Here is an 18,672-nt window from a genome sequence, read left to right on the forward strand (position 1 = left end):
CGAGCAGCCCGGTGGCTGAGGGACCATACTGGGTGGGAATCAGCCCTGATTCAGGCATCAGCAATAGTAATGTCCACCTGAGACACTTGCAACAACTCTTGTCATCTGTCTGTGCCTGGCAGGGAGACAGGGAGCAATGGGAACAATGCTATTTGTCTTTTAGTCCAAAGACTTTTCAAAAGTAGGGGTGGGAAGAGCTGTGTGACTATGGGTGAATCACGCAGTCTGAAGACCAAGAGGTTTTGTGCCTTGGGCCATGCCTCAGCTACACCAAATGATTTCTGTCAGATGCCAGTCTATCACTTTCTAAAAAGACTTCGGTGACAGGTTTCATAATTGTTTTTGCTGCTGATTTTGAAGCATAGCTAGTGTCCAGGTGAAAACTTCTGAATCATTCAAGAGCTACACCTATCATTGCATGTGTTTTTCTATTTGCTGTGATTTAATCATTCCCACCCTCTGTTTAAAGCTGACTTAAGGTACATTAAGAAGTTTGAGCAGAAGGAAGAAAATTTCCAGTTGTTAAGTTACAAAGTAGGCCTGAGATCTTCCAAAAATGCAATGACAAAACCAAGGAGAACCAAAGCTGACTGACGTGTTTAACAAAGCCTGGGCTGCTACCTTGGCTCTCCTCTCTTGCTGAGGCACATCAACCGCTATACACAGAGAATGAACTTTAATGAGATTCAGATGATGAGCATTTTCCTTAAGTATTCTACCACCGTTCACTACTTAGCCTTGCCAAAACTGACTGTGCCCCAGCAAGGACTGGGGAATTGTTGTGCCAGGTGCTGGTAACCCACAGGGAAGCCTGACACCGAGCTCCCGAGCGTGCAGCCTGAATGAAGCCCTCTCCCTCGCCGTCATCCCCTGGAGCTGCTGCTTCTGGCCCTTCTGCAGCCGGGAAGCAGGCCTGGAAATCCCAGCCCCAACAGTGAAATTGTGGCCTTCAGACAGACCCCCGGAGGCCATGGCACCACGGTGCATGATGCCATGGATGCGGTGGTTGGGACTCACCACCAGCTAGCAGGAGAACTCGCCTTCGGCTGAGCCGACCTCGTGACACGCATTGGTGTGCCCGACCCAGGAAGATCAAAACAAAGAAAAAAAACCACCCCAAATTTAGCAGATTTTTCATCTTTTTTTTAACCTCTGGGGGTTGGATAAAGTGTACGTGGTCTAAAAAGAAAAATATGTGCACATTACTCTAAGCTCATAATGGTAGCAATAAGTCTCACGGGTGTTTCTCCAAGTCACAGTTGGACTTTTACAATATGCAGAACCCACTTTTAAGACATCTCATTCTACTTTCTCACAAATGCAAAGTGCTAGGCAATTATTGCAAGGTTGGAAATGCCACAACCCTTAAATGACACAGGAGTCGATATATTTTTCTTCCAAGAATCTTACATTCTTATGCTCTGCAAAGAGATTTATAATGCACCGTTCCCATTCCACATGCAGGACCCTGCACAGCATCTCTGGAGAGAGCGGTAATGTCAGCCCTGTGTCCATACTCAGCTAAGGCTAAATGAAGGAAACAGGAATGCTTCCCCCGAGTCCTCTACCTTCTGCCTCTGATTTTACTGAGCTTGGTATTTCAGGTACTCAACCAGACTTTTTTTTTTCTCACCCTCCCATTGGAAAATTAACCAGTTCTTCAGAAACTGTAGGTGAAATTTCTGACAACTCTCCTGAGCTTTTTCAGATTCTTTTGTACTGGAAGATGTAGTTTTTCTCTGCATAGCAGTGGCAATCTCTCCCTCAAGATACAGGGCTAACATTTAGACTAAAACATTAAGTGCATTTCATGTATCTGGCAATACAAGCCCATGCCATTTTTATTGGATAAATATTTAAAAATTACAGTTTCAGCATCACAGTAATTCAGACCCTTTACACACAGACAGCCCTATCACAGAAAACTCAATGTGTTTTACAGTGTGACAAGAACAGTTACTTGGAGAAAGAAGTCATATGCAGAGAGATTTATATAGAAAAGTAGCAATATGGGGTTTGGAAGATTCCTTTTGGGCAAACAGCTAAGACATTTTTGACCACTGATTCATTTGACTCTGTGCCTGTGCAGTCAGGATACTCTGTCGACACCAAGGACACGGGCTAAGCAAGTGTCTGATCTGGATTTCAGATTGCTTTCAGTAAGTTAAATTCAGAAAGATTAGGAGAAAATTTTCCAAGTTGATTGTTTCACTAGTTTGTCACAAGATGGAAAACTTCTGCTCTGTTTTGTTTTGAACAGCATCCCTTCTTGTGGAGCAGTATCTACTACAACCCACGAGATCTTTCTTTTGAGACCAGAGAAGTATTTAATCCATAATTTTAGTGCTCCCCTAGCAGGCGCTTAGCAAAAAAAAAGACTATAGCCAAAATCATTATATGGTCTCACTAGGAGGCCATATAACAGCTAGTGATTGCCTATACTAAACATAAAAATTTGGGCCAAGGAAGGAATCCTGGGAGAGAGGTTCCTCTAAAAAGGCACCTAACAGATACCAGTGAAAACTGGCATGTCACTGAAGCAGGTAGACTTGGGGAAAGGTGGTGGGGGGGGGGTCTTTTGGTAGTGTGCTTGCCATAGTTAAAAACAGACCAGATAGATACATACAATCTGACATTTTTCACAGCTTTGCCCAAAATGCACTTCAGACTGAGAGTGCTTAAAAACCAAACAGCAGTAGGTATTGTGGCAGCCAAAGAGCATAAGCTAAAGACCTACTTGTATTCATAATGTTTATATACTTTATGTCAAAAACCACAGCTGAGATAACGGACTAGTCTGTACAGTGTAGACCTACATCACCATCTAGCATCAGGCAACTTTATCTTAAGCACTAATAGCATGGAGGACCTGGTTAGCTTGTGGGTGTTTATTTAATACCTTTTTTCAGTACAAATGCATAGCTTAGCCAGCTATGGTACTTGTTCAGCAGAGGATATATTGAATAGAAACCATGGGAGAAGGGAGAAAGAATACACTCTAGTTTTGGATATGAAGGCTAGTGAAGGTCTCTGACTTCTTCAGCCCTGTGCTTCAGCGTGCCTTCCTTCTGCCTGGGGATGGGACCACTTACCTGGCCTGCTTGCGGCATAAGCACCAGGAAATTTGTAAAGCTGTTTTACAAGTTACAATGGTTGGCTGGTGCCAGGGACAGAGGTTTACTTCAATTTGGTCTTTCTGTTTTATTTTACATTATTTTATATTTGTTTGAAGGAATCTAATTATTTCTTTGGCTTAGTTACAGTTCTTTATATAGTCCATGGTGGGGAGGTGTTCACATACACGTTTTTAATGTCTTTGATATGCTTGGGTTTTCAAAATAAATTATGGAACCTTATACAAAGGGGATAGCTTATATATGAGGAAGAGGTAAAAAGGAGCAGAAAAATAATTCCTCTGTGTGCCAACTCCTCCTCTCCCCAAAACCCCACATGCAAAATGACAGAATGAAAGTTGGGAACAGAAAGAGAAAAATGAATCAAGTAATGACAGAAGATAAAACAAACCAACCCAAGCAAAAAAAACCCCATCAGAAACCCCAAGAAAATATCTATATCTAAACCTCAGAAAGAGATTTTATTTGTTCATATTGTTTCCTACTTCCATTTGACTTCCTTGGCAGGTAGCCCAGTGCTCCATCAGTTAGAGGAAAGGAAGTTACAGTATCACATTGTGTAGGGATTGAATTTTATTGCTTTGCTATTACAATTAGGCAAGTATTAACTCAGTTAATGAGGCATAACTTTTTTTAAAAAAAATTATACACAACTGGGAATTGTGGATTAGTCCTCCACTAAAGCTCCCAAAAAACCTTTATGAGAGAGAGAAGGAAAGAGATTAAAAATAGTAAAATAATAAAAGGTGATGCAGCTTTAAAGGTGCCTACTAAAAGCAGGGAATCATTACTGTTGATTAGCTGACAACCAGCCCGAGGGGAAGCTGCGTGTTTTAGCAGTGACCAAACCTGCTAGCAAACATCCAGCTAGCTGTGCAAAAAGCCACCCAGATACCACAGAAAAGATGGGGAGAACACCCAGGATCCCTACTTCACCATCCTGTGTGGGGGATACCTATTCACTGTTCAAGTTATGAGCTAAAGAGGCACTACTCCTCTCAGTAACCTGGATTTTTGGTGGATTTTTTTGGGGGGGGGTGGGGGTGGTGCATGTGTGTGTATCTGTGTGTTTGTTGGTTTTGTTTTTCTTAATTTTGCTTTTGTTTTTAAGCTTCATCTGTTTTTATTAAAATAATATCATTCTGTAGCAAAAATTATTATTCTACCACTCTAAATCCTCAGTGGGAGGGAATGTCTACACTGAATGTGATTTATGGGGAAAAAAATCCCAGGCAAATTTAAATGCCTGGTGGGACTCCACATAGTTAAACTTGTATGGCAAGAGATCAGAAATGGAAAGCACAGCAAGGCAAGCAACTAACAGTGCAACTATTGAAATACTGCTTTGACTCTAAAATATCACTTCAGTCATCTCCCATCCTGATTTTTGGGTTCTCCGGTAGGTTGGGCTATAAGCCACAGTGGAAGGGGAGGCCCTTTCGCCAGCACGGGGAGGAGGGGGTCAGGAAGATGTTTGGTGGGCACGGCAGAGGACGGCAGGTACCAGGGAAAGTCTGCAGGAGGAAGGGGTGCTAGAACACACAAAAATTCTGTGCTTTGAGCCTAATTTGGGGGGCTGTTGAACTGCATGAGGGAAGATGGGAGCTCTGAGAGTAATGAAAGTGAAAAGAGTGAACCACCCTGCGAAAATAAATCACTTCACACTGTAAACTATACCCAAGGACTCATTTCTGCTGGGTGGGGAGTTGGGGGACGACAGTAAATTAGCCTCAGAGATGCTTATTTGAATCCCTGGTCAGACTATGGCGCAAAGCTACCAGACCTTCCTTTTCTTTTTCATTCAAACAAATCATTTTTTAGCATATATATGTTTTTTCTGGCTTCATTTCAGCTCTGTGCCTTAAAATTAAATGCTATACTCTGTGCTCATGCGAACGCAGCGAGACTAAATGCTCAGTTTTCGTCCTCGCAGGCCTTGTGCCAGGAGGAGAAATCCAGCCCGGCGGGGAGAGCTGGGCCGGGACCTGCGCAGCATCTCGGGGTGAGGACCGCAGCCCTCCTACGGCAGATGTGGCTTTGGCTGAGGCACTGAAGAGGCAGCGCCTCCTTCCCGGCACGGACGGCTGCTCAGCAACGCGGAGGCACGTGTACTTTGCCAGCGGAGAAGAAGCCTCAACGTATAGTTACAGCACAGTTTCTTCTGGGAAGGATATGTAATATTTATTAGAGTAGCAACCCACAGGCACCTTACATATGCGGGACGATGATATCTTTGGGTGCCTGAGAGCTCAGGTCTGATGCTTTACGCCCAGATGTGCTTTACTGTTGCTGCTAAGTATCACGGCTCAGCGATGATTCAGTTCAAATACAAGCTCAACATCTGCTTCCCTAAATCCCCAAACAGTAAGAATATAAAGCTCTGGTTATTTCACACTCTCTTGCAAACACAAACTTTTGAAAGGGTTGGAAACTAAACTCAGTATTTATTACCAATCCATGGTGGGTAAACTCAAGCGGTTCACTTTACTGAAGAGATTTAAAAATTAAGCTTTCTGATAATATTAGGATAAACTGGATCGAAGAGGAGTGGAGATAAAGGATATTTCCCCCCTTATGAAGAAAGCAGCAGAGTGAATTAAAAGATTTGTAACGATCCCAGACAGTGGACCTCAACTACCTTTGTAGGATGCTTGACCTTATCATCCAACTTCAAAGACATACACTAGTGATGAACCTCAGTTGTTCAATCTAATTGAAAACAAATAATGAAATTTGCTAACCAAATGGATGTTACTCTATGCTTCTTTGATGGTGACTCTTAGCAGTTGCTTGCTTGCAAAAAGTCAAGACATAAGCTGAAAACCTGGGGACGCAGTAAAAACATTTGCCCGTATGTATTTTATTTGTATTTTACAATTAGGAATCCTAGGAGTCAGCACAAGTGATCGATGCATTCAGGCTTGCAGAGTCTGTGAGATTTACTAGAGCAATATAAGGCACTAATCCAAGGGTAGCCACTGGCTATTGTCTTGGAGAAGTCATGGAGTCCAGGCAACTGGAGAAGAGCAAAGATCATCCTGAGCTTTAAAAAGGGGAGAAAAGCAGAGCCAGGCAGTTTACAGACTAGGTATGCTAACTTCAAATACCCAGAAAGAGAGAGATATATATATATCACACAATACATTTCTAAGCAGCTGGAGGATTACAAGGTCTTAAGAAACCAACTAAGATTTGTCACGAATAAACAAATCATGTCAAACTCGTCTAATTTATTTCTGTGACAGGATAATCTAAAAAGTAGTAGATGTGATTTATCTTGTCTTTAGTAAGACTTCTGGTGCTGTCCCACATGACATTCTTATGAGCTAACTGGGGAAATATGGGCTATTATGAAATCATTGTAATGTGAAAGCAGAGTGAGCTGAAAAATCTTGCATACTGAGTACTCTTCATTTATCAGAGGTTCTCTGGCCATCTGAAAAGCATAACAAAGAAGCCAAGAGAAGGCTGTCCTTAGTGTTTCATGCTGTTCACCGTTTGCATTAGTAATCTGGATGATGAGCATGTGCATGTTTAGACATGTGAATGAATCAAGGCTGAGAGAAATATTTCTAGGAGAAATATTTTTAAATTAGGAAAGTAAAATTCACTAAGAAATACACAAAGAATTAGACTGAGGACTGAAAAAGGAACTGAGTGCATACATATAAATGGGGAATTACTGACCAGGCAGTGATAGCTTGGAAAGGATCTGAGGAATTATAGTGGCTCAGAAAATGAAGGGAAGTCAATAGTATGGATATTTGTCTGAATTAACAGGAGTGGCATATGTGAGACAGCAGAAGTAATTGATTCTACTTGGCACTGCTTAGGTTTTTACTCGTATAGATATCTAGGTCTGGGCATCAACCTTAAGAAGGAACGCAAAGTGGAAAAACATCACTTGGACATTACTATAAAAAATAGGCATATCTGAATTTGTGGAACTAATCATCAGCAATTTATGCCTCCAGATTTGAGCTGAGACATGGTGGTAGGCTGCAAGGCATTTGCTTCTTCTGCTGCTCTTCATGTGAATGCACCCTACTGCCATTCCAGAACTGGCTGTATTAATACCGTTTTACAATAAACACAACAGTTATAAAAGCATTAATATCCACTGTACCTTTTGGAATACAAAGCAAATACAATGTACCAGTAAGGCTTAAGGGATAGACACAAGTCAGTGTAACACAACTGCTGAAGTGAAACCTATTCGTAATGTAAATAGTTAGCATACTGCATAGATTAGATCAACAGAGCTGCTTCCCTGTTGTTCAAGTATAGCATTGAAACCCACTCAATAGAAGTATAAATGACACCATATGTACCCACTGCAGCACAGGATGGGGCATACTGGTGTTATGAAGAAAAAGTGGATTTCAGTCCAGCTGTTGCCATTTAAAGTTAAGTCCAATCCTGGGTAGCTCTTTTCAGTGATTCCCCTTTCTATTGAAGATACCAAGACAAAATGCCAAAAAAAAAAAAAAAAAAAAAAAAAAAGTATGCTACATCCATAAAGTTTATCAACATACAGACTCCAGGACAGGTATATCATTCATTGTTTTGCACCAGTGAGCACAGTAATATACAAAAGCATGCAAAATCATTCACGGTAAAGAAAGATTCTGTAACGTCACTCCTCAAGTAACTGGCGAACATTCAAACCACTCCTATTTTTCTAGGAAGACAATTCCTGAGATGCAAAGTTGAGTTGCATGTTGGTATTTTCAAAGATACTGTACTTCAGTGAAGCATACAGAAACAACTTGGTAGGGACATAACAAAACAGGAGCAAAATAATATCTAATACAGATACTCAGAGGCAAGAAATGATCATGGGGTTAAATTACAGTAAGCTGTGGGCTTTTTTATTTTGTTGAAAAGTACATCTTTTACTGGATTCAACATAGTAATAAGATGAAAAGAGGTCCACTGGCAAGGGAGGAAAAAAAGCAGAAGTTTGGAAATACTTGACACAACTAAAATAAATGACAGCTTTTTCAACATCCCATAGGCAGGCTGTAGTAGACGACGTTTTCCCATATCCATAGAGAAAGTAAAGTCTTTGATGTAAGTCAGTTTAGCACAAATACTGGTCTGTCTAGTTAAAACTTGCACTACTTGTTTCTTTTAATAGATAATATAGGTAATATCTAGCTTTCACTCCAAACCCATGCTTTAACACTCAGAATTTATCCATATTTAATTACAATTTTATCACACTTTTCTAATCAAATAAATTTACTTTGTCCTCCAAGCAATCACCTCAGTATTCCAGTATGTAAAAAATACTTTCATTATGTTTATTATAAAAATATAAATGTTTCCACTACAAATCATTTTACATTAGTAAGAGGCCATCTACAATTGCACAATATATAATCTAAATGAGTAAGTAATGCTTTGAAATACAAGTTAAAGTAAATACATTTTGCCAATCAAATCACATCTATACATTGCTTATTGAATGCTAAGTAACAGCACAAAACTAGATATGTTAACAGAAATAAATAAAATGGAAACTATATTTAAAGATACAAAACCAATAGTATGGCATGTCATTTCATGAGTAGTTGCATTTTGCTTGATGACAATAACCGATGCAAGTCCTGTACAGAAGATGGCCACACGAATTCTAGTATCGCTACTCCACAATGAAGAATTGTACACTGCTATGTATACATATGTACACGGGGACAGGAGTATAGGATGCTTGCAACAGAGGCCACTTACAGTACAAATCAACTTTTGGCAGGGAGAGAAAACTAAATGTACTTTAAAACTCTCTACTGCTAATAGCAAAGAAAAGCAAAACTGAGTTTCTTTTTTCCCAAGCATCAGTGAGATTTAATCTTTTATGCTGAGCATGCTCAAATGGTGGGCAAGGAACATGACATGATACTAAGAGAAAATTGAGGGCGGTTGGTGCAAAGTTTCCAGTCATCATCTAAAACTCTAAGAACTGGTTCTGTGTTTTCAAAAGCATTTCACAGATGTCTTCCCCCCACCCCAGCCCCCTCGCTCCCACTCTCCAACGGCAGAATGAAGCTGAAGAGAAACGTCACGAGGAATACGTTATAAAAAGCTGTCCCCACATAGACAATGTCTGCAAATGGATTTTGGTGACTTAAATTCACTAACAATGTCTGATTTAGAGCAATCTCAAACTGAAGAAAAGAAAGATTCTGAATGAACCAAGCAATGGAAAATACAGCTTTTATATTCAGCATGCTGCATTTCACAATAGATTGTGGCAGATAAGGAAAAGTGTTCTTTACAACTTAAGTAAGTGCTTTATTTTAATTTTCTTCCATTTTTCATTTTTTATTTCAACTTACTTTAAAACCCATTCATTTTTCTTGCAGAAAATATTACTAATTATTATCCTGTGAGTGTGTTTCAAATCCAGTCCTTTACAGCATGCTCACTGCCAGCACTCATTAAAAAGTCTCTAATTCTGCTTCTGTTTAGCAATGTGTGATAAACGTTGTGTCTCTACATTTTATAAGTCCTGGACCCATGAAGAACAATTTAAAAGCTGATTCAGCCACACATATCCTAGGAACTGACTCTTCCCTTACTTACGTGCCCTATGCTACAAGGAGCTTCAAAAACGAGACCAATACAAGAAAGAAAGAAAGCCCGACTAGTTACCTGCTTTTGCACACCCAGCGAAAGGCGGCGTGCCATATAGTCATCTGCCTCCCACACAGCCTTGGACTTTTAGGGACTCGCTGTTATTCATCAGAATCAAGTTTAGATTCCAGTATGGCAAGTTGGGAATCGGAGTGGCTTCCATTAGTGCCCAAAGCCTGACGCCTGCGTGCCTGGCATCACATCTAGAGCATTAAGAAGCTCGCCTGTACGCAGCACAAGAAGTGCCTCACACTGATTTAAACCACTCATTTTCAGAGCAGAGAGTTCTGTCTGCTCAGAACTGTGACTGATGTGCTCCAGAGCAACAGCTTAAGAGTTTGCTATTGGGAAGATGCTGAAGATGGTGGAGGGCTCTCAAATCCCACCTTCCAGGCTCCTTTTTCCACTGGGAAACGTGAACGCTCTCCTAAAGATAGGCTCCTTTCCACTTTCAACAAACAGGTGCCTAAGGAACCTGTGCCAAAACCTCAAGTGCCCTACAGAATGGCAGTGCCTGGACAGAGGCCTTCTAGCTCAGACTTAGGTAAAATTACATACCAAAGCCCTATTTCACAGCTTAAGTCATCCTTTTAAACAATTTACTTAGCCTTGGCTGCAGGTCACCATCCCAGCGTAACTGCCAGCGTCTGCCCACATGGTAGTACACTTCCCAGTTCCTGAGCAGAGCCTGCCAGATGGAAGCCAGAAATGGACCACTCCCCAGTGAACTCAAAAAGCATCCTCAGTTAATGCAGGATGCAACCCTGACTTTTTTATGTTTGCTAGGCAAATCCCCCTGAGAATAGGGGGTCCTTATTTGGACAGGAAAGCAGGCCTTTGGGAAGTAAATGAGATGTATGTGCTTGACCGGGGCAGATACTGATGTAGACATCGATAACGCAGACAACTCTGCCAAAACTCAAGCCCAGGTTAAAATACCACTCACAGCAAATGGAAGGAATCTCAAGTCCAGATACTTTGTTTAGTGTCAGAGCTGGAAAAAAGATCATCTTTCTTTCCTTCTGTATTTCACAGATGAAGTTATGAGTATAAAATAATCTAGTAATTAACCCTCAGACAATTTCTCAGGTTGAACCAATGAAGTTTTGATAATATTTGGCACTTGGCAATAATACAGCCAGGTTAAGGTATTTAAGCATAAATATAAACAATAATGGAAAAAACAAAGGAAATAAATAAGTCTTTAAAAAATTAAGACTTGTTTCTATTTAAATGAACACAATTAGGGAAGCTAACATAATGGCAAAAATCTTTTGTCAACTAACTCAAAGTCACTACAAACTTTATTTCTGTGTTCCTTTCTGAAGTTGAAATAGCATGTTACAATGACATTATAGTAAATATGGCCAGACAGGTTGTGAGGTATAGTCCTCTATTTTCCTTGCTTTTAAAGAAATAAAATACCTGTTACAGATCTCTTCTGTATAAAAATACTGCAAGTCTTTCTTTCTTCGCGTTTGCTGTATAGGTCAAATACACAGCTTTTATGTCCATGGGGTTTTGTGTTATTCAGTCACTTAATATTCAAATGGCTCTAGGTTTTAATATCACTGGTTTTTACTTGGAAGGATTTTTTACATATTTTTTTCTTTTGACATTTACTATCTGCATTAACAGTCAGTCAAGAGCACCCACCCTTTAGGATTAACAGATAGAAAACAAGTTCGCTCCTACTTTTAAGGCATTTATACTCAATATTTGAGTGTCTTAGTGGGTTTGAAATTTCAACCATTATGTTTCCAAAACTGTTGCAAAGAACTCCTTTAAATTCTGCCGTTTATCAGCCATCACTTTTGCCCTGTGATGCAACTTTTCTCTTTTTTTCTCTCCTGAGCAACATCATTTTGGTACCTTACACAGGAACAGGGCTGTTCTTTGTGTGAGTTTCTAGAGCTTTGATACTGCTGACAATCTTCTTTTGAGGCCCCACAACTGTAACACCAACTTTCTTCACATCACTGGAAAAAAGAGAAGATGCATCGGGTGAGTGAGCATACTATCTCTGTGTTTTCTAGCGCTGATGAGAGCAAACAGCAATCAACTCCCTCATCTTATATTGCTGCATTGGAGTAGCCTCCAGGTACGGTGATATTGCTGAAACACAAGCCCTTGTACGAAAAATACTGAGAGCCATTGTATGAAAACAGCAGGCGGCTGCAAAAGAGTAAAAACTCATTTAGCCTTGTTGTGTTGGCTTACCTAGAAGAAAAGACAATGAAACAGTGTTCTCTGGTGATACATGCACTGAGATTTAGGGGCAAGGGGCTCACTTCTGGGCCAGCTGTGATCTTGAGCCTCTCTACCATCTCCATCCCCCTATCAGCCTGATGGCTTTTCCTGAGCAGTGCTGACATCTCGTTATTATGTGCTGAGCCCTCTGAATGGTTGTCTTCACTCTGATATCAGCATTGAGATTAACGGCTACGTGGCCAAGCTTCCAGCGTCTACCCTGTTTTTCACCTCTTGTTTCTCCAGGCTGCCCAGTCTCTTTGTTCCTTGTGCAACACAGAAGTGGTTTAACACTTGTGAAGGGCCAATTAACCAGTGGCTCACAGGAAATTGGGCATTCCTAGAGGATTTCTGCACTGTCCCCAAAGGGTAATTGTTATAAAAAGCCATTAGCAGCCTTTTTATAGTTGCAATAATACACTAATTAATGGCATTGATGTGTTTAATTGTCGGTACCGCAGCTGCTGCTTACTTCTTCACAACTTGTCATGTATCCAGCTAGCCCAACAGGGAATCAAGATTTCCTTTGGCAGTAAGTTCTTAACTGTACTTGATGCCTTTTCAGGTGCAGAGAGAACATTACCCTACTCTTCCATATCACAAAAACAAAGACGGATTGCATTTAAATGTCATAAACTTGCAAGTTGTAAACTTCCAAGTTTAGCACGTTTAAATGTCAAAACTGGAGGCAGGAGGGAGTTCAGCCCCTGAATAATTTATTAGCATGTAAGAGAAAAGCAGCTACAAAGAGCCTGCTCTGTCTCACCTGGTTTGACGGAATATGGGATGGTCAATAAAAGAAAAGATCGGCACATGTGCCAGCTGTGGGGAAACCCCCATATAAAAGGCAGAATACAAAGAATCAAGAGAGAAACTCCTAAACTGTGAGTGGAAAGAAAGTGATGCTGGTGTACCAGATAATGCACAGTGCTACTGTATCAGAAGAAACTGGGAATTTCGTTGTCATCAGTGACAAAACCTATGGGACTGTGGCCTTCACGGAGTCACCAGAGCATCTAAGTTTCCTGCAAGCGTATTGCAACTACAACAATAATTTACATTTGTCTCTTTCAGTGTAGGAATATTTTAAAGCTGGAAACTCCGTATAAAACCACTACTCTTATGCTTATGTTTAAACTTGTACCTCCAGCCACAACCAATGATGAAGACCTATAGTCAATTCAAACTTACTCTGTAGAAATCTTGGCTATTGTATCACAGGTACTGTACTCCACGCCCGTGAAAATGTCTTTGCACTGTCCTGTCCGAAAACCATTGAGCCAATCACCTGTCGTGCGGAAGGCTGAAATGTCAATATTACTTTGGTCCAGGAGAAGATTTGATGGCCTGAAATAAAACAGAATATGATGAAAATTAGGGAGCAGGGATACATATGGATTTATTTTGTGTCTAAACTTAGCACTGGCATTGGCAGGAGCTTCCAGGCAAGATGTGGCTTTTCTGTTTGTCTATGGAAGTTATCTGCTGCTGAGACCACCACATGTACTCACGCTGGCAGCTCTGCGCTGTGTAATCATCTTGCTTATGAGCACCAGCTTCTCATGCCCGTGTGTAAATCACCGAAGCATCACCAATTAATGAAGTGTATTGTTACCTCACAATTTAATGTGTGAAGCATTAGCAAAGACAAGCCTAATTTAGATTATATTTATGTGATTCGCCTAGTCCCAAACAACACACAAATGATGCACACTCTAGACTCCGAGGTGAGCACATTGGTAGAATTTACACATATTAAACGTTCAGAGTATTGCAGCCCACTGACAAATCCTAAATGCCGCTACTAAATTAGAAGCACAGATAATAAGACACTAGTGCCTTTAAAAAATTTATATCAAGTCTAAAAATTAAGTGTTAAGTGAATTTGAGACAAACGTAACTGCACGAGACTTGCATTCTGCAGTGCATAGAGTCAGAAATGAGGAAAATTGTTATTAAATACACTAAACCAAATGTAAAAATTAAAATGTAAAATTAATGCTCACTTTAAGACTGAACCTTCCATAAGGATATCATACAAAAAATTTAGAAGTGAGACCTGAATCATCTCCTGCCTTTGAAATTAACTTGGTGCTTGTGAAGGATGCTGAACTGACATGATTTGCATCCAAGTTCTCTACTTAGAAAACAATGAAGAAACCGGTAAGAAACAAACAAAACAGACACAATGAATCAAACAAAACATATATCCATGCTTCTTTGCCCATTTAAACCTTTTTTCATCTGCTTAAGTCTACCTATAAGCTGTTGAGAAAAAATTATCCCTCTCAAAATAATGATTAAATGTATAATGTTTTTATGAAGAAGGAATATATTGCAGCTGACCTTGCATATTGCAAACAGCAAAAATGGCGCTTCCCATATTGATCCAGAAATTAATTTCCGTCTGCTATGAATACTCTTGTTTTCAAGGTCTTGTGAAGCTTACTGTAACTTCTTATTTGAAAGCGTCAAGACTAAAAATAAATGCCAGCCCTTCCCCATGATGTCACTAGAGTCAGGATCTACCACACCTCAATTTAGCCATCTAAAAATACCACAAATAGGCCCAGCTAGTTTTCTGAACTATTGCTGCAGTCCATAGAAAGACTCACGCATTTCCAGGCAGGGTTTTTTTCCTCTCTGAAACAGGTCTTCCAGGCAAACAGCTTGGAGGAGACACCCAGCTCTCAGAGAGGTGAGTGAACCTGTTCTCAGCTGTTCCTCCTCACTGACTTGCTATCTTATTTTAAGAGGTGTGAGAAGCCCCTGGATAGCAATAGGATCAGTAATTTCTTTCTACTGACAAGACATCTTACTAATTCTAGTCTCTCAGTGCTAATTAGTACAATAATGACTTCCTCGACTAGTCAGATCTTATTAGAGACATCAACTCTATTTCTGCATTTTTCCCTCCACTGACAAACATATGTCCATACTGGACAGCTTTTTAGCCCCCATTCAGAAACATACGTACTCCATTTTAAGTAAAGTACCTTATGGGTGTCTACCTCTGGCTTAAAGCTAAGTATGTGCTTAGCTGTGCTATTATGATGGTGCTGCTCATGAGCACAGGAGACTGGACTAGGGGATGTTCAAAGCAGACTGTATAGTTGCAGTGATAACTATTTTCTGCCCCATAATTCTTTTTCCCTGTGGCTCTAGTGAAACATCACCTGCACAGGAGTCTGACTACTACAGCTGAATCCATCTGAAGTGACTTTTGTCACCGGAAAGAAGCGAAAATGAGAGGTGGTTAGACTAACACCGAAATTTAAAGGCAGTGCTCACGCAGTGTAACGGGTATGTGACAGCTACTGGTACTGGAGAACTGATCTGAACTGTAAAACACCCTCTTCACCCCAAACCCAAGGCATCTCTGAGCATTGGAAAAAACATAAATGGGTGAAGTTGTAAAGGGACCAAAGAGAACAAAGTATTAAAATACCAGTGAATTTAATCTCATAAGCAGCCTAGAAAATCCAAACAAATCTTCTCAATCCCAACACAAGTCGTTATGAAGTTTCATCAAGACTGGCAGCATTACAATAGCATACCCTTGCAGTACATCTGACTTGCACTGGAATCAGGAAACACCACATCAGTTACACCGAGACCTTTACCCTTTACCTTTGAAGAAAAGAACAATATAGCTTTGCGAAACAATAACATTTGATATTGGCTACATATTAAACAGCACCTTTTACTTCTGATGTTTTGCCAATTGTTATCAATCAGCTGATATCTTTCAGGCTCAGAAAATTTTTTTAGTATCTTCTTCCTTTCTGGGATTGCAGGCCCTAATTAAAGAGCTCATTAGACGCTTGAAAATCTTAACTTCAAAACCACAAATGCACATAACACCGCTGTAGATTCACCATCAATTTTCACCAAGTCTCAGAGCAGCGATGTCCCTGATGGGACACCTTTCGCCCGACTACCTTCCCTCCAGAGCCCAGCCAGGACCAGGAGCTGCTGCAAATGACTGTGATCACTCGCATGGACTACGGACCTCGCATCCTGGGAACAGCCGTAGATGGAAAGTGACGGAAGACACCAGAAACCTGCTCTGCCCCCAAAACACTAAAGAAGGGAAAGCACAGCATGGCCGCACTGACACAAAGACTGAGCTGAGGACAGAAGATGCAGCACACTTCAGGTTACTGTTCTCGTGCTAAAAGCAGATCTGAGGCACCTACATGATACACAGCTTTAAATGCCCTCCAGTTAAAGGCTCAGATTTGATAATCAGGCCCAAGATATTTTTATTCAGTAGCTGTACAGCCTGCATCTCACTGACTACTGTTTGTCCCATGAAGAGCCAATGCTTGTTATTTATAGTTTTCTGGGTATAGCATCTGGAATCCCAAGACATTTATTAAGAGTATTTATGAAGTGTTCTTAGTGATAAAGCTTGGAGGTTTTTTTTTTCCAGCCTAGTATGTCTTTTTAAGTTAAATCTAATAAAACAAGGCCTGACTCAAGAATCACTAATGAAAAAAAAAAAGTATAAACAAGTTGAAATAGAACAGGTCTCTAGGATTAGGAATTAGAGTGGCCCAAAAGAGCTTTTATGTTTATGACTTGGATCAAAGTATCATCAGGACAAAAAATATGACCTAATTTTAATGCAAGTGACCTCAGAATAACCAGGACTGTAAAGTATCATTTTTCTCCTTGTAGGATTCCAAACAAAAATTAGTTACTTTCCTCCTCAGAGAGGACATCTGGACAGTTTATCAATGAACAGGAATTTGTCTCACTGTGAAGAGTCTGTGATGTCTCCTCGCATGCACCAAGGGAAAGCTGGGCTTTCAGAGCATCTGCACACATCGGCAGTTTTTTTTCCCCCTGACCCAGCCCCTAGACAGAAGGTCTGAACATGAAATTTATGGTCTGGGTGATGTGCGCCATGAGCTCACACTTTACTAGACAAATTAGACGGGTTGCAATCCGTGCAGCTGTAAACGACGTCCTGCAGGGTTCCACCTGATCTTTTACAGCTTTTCATAAATCAGTACCTACTAGCTTCAGAAGAGAGTCATTAAAAAGAAATCATGGAAATTACATGTTTGCTCAGGGGAAGTGAAATAGAACATTTCCCTTTGTCTTTTCTTCTCTCCCCTCCTTTTTTTGGAACTTTCTTTACTCTGTTGCTTTGACCAACTATGATATACCCCATCTTTTGACAGGCATGGAAGGACTTTCTATCCTGTTCATCCTGACTGTGTGTCTATCTACAGAGTTATATTTAATGACATGTGGTGCCTTGAAAAAAATCAGCAAGACTCAGGTTAGAGAGACAAATTTAACAGCGAGATGCCAGTTACAAAATGCCCTGTTGCTGAAAGCTTTCTCTGGCTGTGCCCATTACATTAACAGTTGGAATTAACCTTTGAGTCATTTGCAGTAGAAAGGAGAACTATAGTTTGTTATCATTAGCACAGCTTTTTGTCACAACACAGGGAAACTTTTGCTGCACCTTATAGTAATGACAAAGACCACAGAAAACGTCATTAGAACCCTTCCCAATACAGCATGAAAATCTCATCTCTGGTCAGCTGCTGCCTGGCGAGAAAGGGATACATTAACTTGTAAAATCCAGGAACTGAGACAAATAAAAGGAAAATGTCCTGCCACTTCTTCAGCATGAAGGGTGGGTGATATTCTGCAAATATGCAGAGAAGCTGTGCACACACAATCCTGGACTTCGTGTTGCAGGAGCCTCTCTCTTTCCATCCCTTCCTCCAAACAGCACAACCAACCTTTAGTTTTTAAATCTGGACTTCCCCTTCCACAGTCAGTTTCTTTTAAAGGGGAAAGCATTTAAAAAACATAAAGTCATTTCCTGTGGCAATTTTTAGGTAATTATAAGCTGATTTTGTAAAGTGAAATTGCTCCCTAGGAGGGAGCCAGGCCTAGTCTGAACACAAATCCTATGTGCTTTATGATTATGGCAAGCTGAAGCACAGAATTCAGGTCTAACAAGAAGGATATCTCCTATTTCAAGAGAAAAATAAACCAAAAACCAACAGCTGGCATAGAAAGCAAATTTTAGTTCTACCTTCTACAGCAAGCAGAATCATAAGTTTACATGTGTAACAATAGTAAATAAATGACATGCCGAGAAGTAGAGTCATTGTGTTTACTTGATTATCCCTGGACCTTAAAGATAAGAATTTTTGGAGTTCCACCTCTTCATGCCCATTTTTAAGGTACTCTTAGCAAAATTTTAACTTAGTCCTGAAAATACAATTCACCTCTTAGGGTGGCATATTTGCTTTTCTCAAGGGGCTTCATAGCACACTTGCACACTGTAAGAATAAGCAGGTTGTGACTACTCTCTTTGAAGTCAAAAGAGAGCTGGAGAAATGAAGAGGGGTAAGACAAATAGCCAATGGGGAAAAGAATGCAGGTGAGGTTGATGGCCTGCTGCAAAATGATACAACTCTCTAAATGTCATCTTGGACTTCTTATTTTCTAGCTCCATGTTGCCTGTTGGCAAAAAAACTTACCACAGCTTCCTCCAGGATAATGAGCAAATAAAATTTCAACTGCCCCATAGGTCAGTCCTCCAGTCTTCCCTCCTCCTTTAGCTGCCCCTCAGAACATGCTTTTCAAGGGGCTTACATCTTTTCAGCATCCTGGT

General features: G+C 40.5%; 1 protein-coding gene across 3 annotated transcripts in view; it reads right to left on the minus strand.

Moving 5' to 3' along the window:
• Window positions 1-7,973: 7,973 nt before the first annotated feature.
• EPHA3 (EPH receptor A3) overlaps window positions 7,974-18,672 on the minus strand; it is a 235,566-nt gene continuing 224,867 nt past the window's right edge. For all 3 annotated transcript variants that reach the window (XM_069785513.1, XM_069785512.1, XM_069785514.1), the window contains 2 exons: window positions 13,215-13,370; window positions 7,974-11,752 (listed from right to left, as the gene is read on the minus strand). In XM_069785513.1, coding sequence (XP_069641614.1) covers window positions 11,647-11,752; window positions 13,215-13,370 — 262 coding nt within the window. In that variant the 3' untranslated portion in view covers window positions 7,974-11,646. The remainder of the gene's footprint in view (window positions 11,753-13,214; window positions 13,371-18,672) is intronic.

This window comes from Haliaeetus albicilla, chromosome 6 (genome assembly GCF_947461875.1).
Source record: "Haliaeetus albicilla chromosome 6, bHalAlb1.1, whole genome shotgun sequence".
In the NCBI taxonomy this organism is placed as follows: domain Eukaryota; kingdom Metazoa; phylum Chordata; class Aves; order Accipitriformes; family Accipitridae; genus Haliaeetus; species Haliaeetus albicilla.